Below are 5,675 nucleotides of genomic sequence, written 5' to 3'. Positions count from 1 at the left end.
ATGGAACTGCAGGAGCTCTCCCCGCCGCTCTCTGATTCCTCTTGAGCGCGACGGTAATGATGACAGATGCTCGTCAGCCTCACGCCACGGGGTCCGCCTGCCGAGATCAGGGCCGGCTCGGCAGGGCTCCCACCAGCCCCGATCCCTCTCTGTGAGCTCCACCCTCCCCACCCCCCCAGACCGTCCCAGGAGAGACCACCTTCCAGAGCTGTCTGCTCTTTCATCTCAAAGACCTCCACTTCAGGCTCAATCAGAGCTTCAATAAAGGAGAAGACGTGTGGGATTCTGTTCGGGCAGACATGGAAGAAACATTATGGTCCCTGTTATTAACAGAATCGTGCTTATTAAAGGGAGAAAAAGCTTCTTCAAGCTTCTGTGGAGCTGAAGGGGTGAGCAGGTTATAAGCAGATTCCGTACAGTGACCGACTGTCTCTTGTACATACATCAGTAAATTGGCTTAGGACATTAGAGGAGGAAGGAAGGTAGAGGAGGAAGTGTTTATAAGGTCATAACCTCTTCCACATCCAACTGATGACTTTGCAAAAGTAGCATATATCCTCCAGGCAGTCAGAGTTAAGGAAGTATCGACAAAACTGCCATACACACACACCAAACACACCACTACCACACACCCTCCCCAAACATGCCACCACACACCTAAACCAAACACACCACCACTCACCTACACCAAACACACCACCACTCACCTACACCAAACACACCACCACACACACATACACCAAACACACCACCATGCATCTACACCAAACACCACCACCACTCACCTACACCAAACACACCACCACACACACACACACACCAAACACATCACCACCACACACCCTCCCCAAACATGCCACCACACACCTAAACCAAACACCCCACCACACACACACACACACCAAACACACCACCACGCACCCACCCCAAACACACCACCACAGACCTAAACCAAACACATCTCCACGCACCTAAACTAAACACACCAACACATACGACCCTCTTACAGGATAATTGCTGAAGGACATTTGCCATACAAGGAGAGAGATGTGTGGAAATGTGCAAACAAACGCACAGCTGTCATCAAACTGCTACTTTCTGCTGGCCATGAAGCTCATTTTTATCTCAGGACAAACTGCTCTTCTTTTTTTGTAATCAAAGTCGAGTTGTGGGAAAGGGTGGCATCTCTTGCCACCAAGACCAGCTGAAATATTCGAACGGCATCAAAACAGAAATGCAAAAGCGATTTTCTTTCGCGAGGCATCAAAGAACTTGGAAACAACAGCAGGATTACTAAACAAGCAATGCACCTGTGTTAGTGCTGTCAAACCAGTCACACCGTAGCAGGGCCTCCCTGTTCCATCTGAAACCTTTACAGAATGGGGGAGGCTGATTCCATCCTGCAGGGCACTAATCTTCTCGTCCGTCACACCTCATCCATTTTCACCAACCCCGAGTACATATTAAAAGATGATGAATGTGTGAGCTCGTGCTGATGAGCTGTTATATGGTGCTTGATCACGTATGCCGTGTACTGTCTTTGGTCTGCGAATGAGGATATGGGCTGTGCCAGGCTGACGGGAGAGGGTCTCTCTCTCTCTCTCTTTCTCTCATTCTTTCTCTCTCTCACACACACACACACACACACACACACAGGGCTCACAGGAGGGGGTCACACACACACAAACCCACACATAAAGACACACACAGGGCTTGCGAGAGGGGGTCTCTCACACACACACACACACACACACACACACACACACACAGGGCTCGTGGGAGGGAGCCTGTAGGGGCCACTGACATAACAAGTATCCACATCCTGTCATCCTAAACAGATCACACACACACACACACACACACACACACACACACACACACACACACACAGTGCACCCAGAAGAATGGTTTCTCCAAGGTGCTGTCTTTCATAGGAGTAAGTAGTCTTTTTCTAAGTACTTCACTGTTGCCATAGTTTGAACATTATAACACAACATGTTGAATCTATGGACATGATGTACATAGTACAACAACAACCACAACAACACACACACACTATTCCTAATGGCCATTATCAGAGGGAGCACAGCACATCGTTACACAAGCTTGTTTACAGTATATTTCCTGTAACTGAATCCCAAGAGCATCACTCTTACACTTATAAACACAAAAAACTCCCAGAAGGACTGAGAGCTTGGAATGGTCAACACACCCACGAGCCTGCGCAGTTAATAAACATAAATAATGACAAGGATGAAAGGAAAACATCTCTGAAGCGTACGAGCCCTGCTGCGTAGAGCGCTGACGGCCAGCGCTCCACGGAACCAGCTAAGTGGAACCGGAGAATGACTCTGAGTTAAGTAGGCAGTAAAAGCCAGACTGATTAACTGACTGAGAGCTGCCCATGTTCCATCCACTCATGGAAATCAACTCTCTGGTACGGCCTTCCACAAACCCACTCGTCCACATCCACGCTGACTCCACCGCCGATTGCTTACGTAAAAGCCCTCCCCTGTAATCCCCTCCGCCCCCCAACCTCACAGCTCGACGCACACAACAGGTTCTGTGAATTGAGATGTGAATGGCACGTCTCTGCCCACACTAATACAGGTGGTAACAGTTCAAGGCACTTTCAGGAGAAAGACTCTTTAAATGGACATGACCTCTGACCCAGTACGTGCGAGGGAACCCGTAAATGGAGGAGAATTTCTCCATGATCTTGCCATTAAGTGCCCCGACATCGGATAGGACCAATCACGGGTGGTGGATCATTTCAAATCCTAACAGTTCAGAAAACCAGATAAAGGAGCACTTTAAAAGTGACTTTTAATTTGCTCATTTTACTTAAAGTTATACATATACAGTATTTCAAACAAAACTTTATGTGTGCTGCATGAAATTCAGCTCTGTTAGATGTAAAGATAAATGTCTGCTCTAGCACACCCGATCCACCTCCACAAGTAATGGCCAATCCTATCATGAGCTTGGTCAGTGTAGCTGAGGAGAGAAATCAGCTGTACAGAGCAACAGCACAAGTGATTTTGTACAGTGGATGGGGACCGAAACATAGACTACATATCCTTTCAAAAGCTTAAGCATCAGAACAGCAAGCTTGAGTGTAATCCCCTCACGGGTGATACCCACCGGCAGGCAGTCTGACCTTTAAAATGACACGCACCCCACTGCTTCCACAAAAGAGGAGCGAAAAGTCCTGAGAGCGCCATTTCTAGCTGCACTTCTCCGACTTTTCAAATGAATATTACATAAAAAGGACTGAATAGGACATTAGATTAGAGTCCATGTTGTCATTGTGCAGCCAAATACAAATAGAAATAAATACAATGTAAATTAGATGTTGGTATGAGTTTGTAACCAACGTGTGTACTTGTGTACAATGTATGTAGTGTGTAGGTTGTTTTTTTTTTTTTTTAATAAAAGGTTTATTAAAATAATTTAATCTTGGTCTCTCGTAATCTCCAACTTGGTCTTGTGCAATAGGGAATCAGATATAAACTTCCGTATTTGGGAGAGGTGAGTTTTTATAGCAGACTCAAGGCCGACTGACGCCACAGTGAGACTCATATCCTTTCTACATCTTTGTGGCGTTCCAGACAGCGGCAGTTAGGTTAGGTTTACGAAGGTAAGCACGTTTTTATTACACCCACCGCCCCAGGCAGTGCAACGTCAGAGCACTGTCGCAGAAAGTCATTTTTAGCAAATGAGTTCGTTTGCGCCAGTTTTTTTTGTGCGCCATTACAGCCAGTTCGCCTATTATCTACAGTCGGCCAGTAAGCCATCACGCTGAAATAAGTTGCCCGCTTCCCCCACAGCAGTGTGAAGGTAAACTGCATTATCTTTAAGAGAAATAAGTGTTTATCTTGAAGAGAAATACATATGAGTTAAAATAAAGAGACAGTGCTGCCGTTTTCACAGCCTGTCGTGGCGATAATAAAAAAGACAGGGGCGGGGGGGTGGGCTTCCAGACATAATCATAACAGTCATACTCTCCTCCCAGAGTCCCTGACTTATTCAATACCAATTAGGCAGGCTGACAGTACCATAAACACATCTCCAACATATACCTGAGCAATATTTATTCCACATTCGGTAATTCAGTTTTCTTGACAACGACTTTAAATATTACTGAGTTAAAAGCGAAAAGGGCCTTGGGGCTGATACTGTGAGGCCATTAGGAAGTCTGAAAAAGTAAGCAATCACCGCAACAGCCATGTGAAAGAGCGCATTCCCGGTTTGAACATTACTGCGATGCGAATACACGCCTCATCCGGCAATATACTTATAATACAATGAATGAACAGATAACAAGAAGTACAATACGTTCACTTGAGTGTCTCCTCATCGCTCACTTTAAAGCTTTACATTAATCCGAATTAATTCTTTCATGTTTGCTTTATATCTATCGTTATATTTCATTGTCATCAATCATTCCGTCGCGTATAGTAGGTCGCAGTGCGCTTACTTTTCAGCGCACCGATGAGCGCGTCCCCATCTTTGATGAGCTCCTTGATGAACTTGTTGGTGCGCTCCAGCTCAACTTCATGGCAATTCAACCGTTCTCTGAAGTCAGGGCTATCCAGAAAAGAGTCGCTGAATTCTAAAGTCGGTAGTCCCATTTTCCGCTTTCTAACAAAACCGATATATAAAACGTACTGCGCTAAATTCCCGTGATCATCATTCAAACGAGGAGCAATCGCATATGCGTTATTCAAAGTTTTCCTTCCCCTTTTCCCTGCTACTTCCGCCCTAAGATTTTTTTCTCTCGCTTTGCCTAACTCACTTTCCCCCGAAACCCATTACCTCGTAACCCACGATAGCGAGACTCCTGCTGGCTACTTCAGACAGCGCCAGAGCGCCAGGTCTACAGGCTAGCGTCCAAGGTACTTGAGAACTGTAACGCTTAAAAAGCGCTCAGACGACTCTACCTTTTTTGGCTAGTACTCTCAAAACGAATAGCATTCTAAAAAGTCTCTGTTGCAACCGGCGTGGGGTAGTAATCGGATACTACAGTAGTGTGTCTACAGCGGTCTTTATCGGAAGCTAAAATCTGAACGGAAAGAATTAGTGAGGTAATTACCAAACGCAGTAAGACACACCAAACGCCTATTTAAACAGACTGTGGCAAATTTGACGAACTAACATTTTCTCATGACGCCCGAACAACGCTGTAGGTTACTCTAAATGATTAACTTCCAGTCCTGCGACTGCTTGACATAGGAAATTGCAGTAATTATAAATGTCAGTACTTTCGTTAATAACAGTTTCGTTATTAGATGGATGATTCCAAGTATCTGAGGTGTATTGATCAATGGTCTACGTTGATTTAGTGTTTGGGGAAGACTTGTGAATGAAATGGATTAACTGATGTCAAACTAATCCCCAGGACTGAAATAAGATGCTTGACGAGTAGGTGGGGCAGAAGAAGAGAAAGGGATGGAGAGAGAAGACGACGTTGTAATGCGTATAGCCGGGAGGCCTGCTAACAAGTCAAAGTTGATCTGTCTATAAGACCAATAAAGTTGCGCAACGTTGCACTGCAGAAGCAACACGGTGAGGCTGATGAAACGGAGAGACGCGCCCACGACAAATCAAAGCCCGAAAACAATACCGCAAAGCGCCCGTGACCCAGATGATCTTAAGCCCTGTCTGCCGACATA

General features: G+C 45.6%; 1 protein-coding gene across 2 annotated transcripts in view; it reads right to left on the bottom strand.

The window, feature by feature from the left end:
- The window catches only part of arhgap42b (Rho GTPase activating protein 42b), a 59,919-nt gene extending 54,928 nt beyond the window's left edge, over nt 1-4,991 (bottom strand). Inside the window, exon 1 of one of the 2 annotated variants that reach the window (XM_027010111.3) lies at nt 4,481-4,991. In XM_027010111.3, the coding sequence (XP_026865912.2) occupies nt 4,481-4,634 (154 nt within the window). In that variant the 5' untranslated portion in view covers nt 4,635-4,991. The remainder of the gene's footprint in view (nt 1-4,480) is intronic. The other variant, XM_027010112.3, reaches the window with a different exon arrangement.
- Nucleotides 4,992-5,675: the final 684 nt, after the last annotated feature.

This window comes from Electrophorus electricus, chromosome 6 (assembly GCF_041902795.1).
Source record: "Electrophorus electricus isolate QZ-2024a chromosome 6, ASM4190279v1, whole genome shotgun sequence".
Lineage (NCBI taxonomy): Eukaryota > Metazoa > Chordata > Actinopteri > Gymnotiformes > Gymnotidae > Electrophorus > Electrophorus electricus.
The sequence above is the reverse complement of the archived record's forward strand: the minus strand, read 5'-3'. Positions and strand labels throughout refer to the sequence as shown.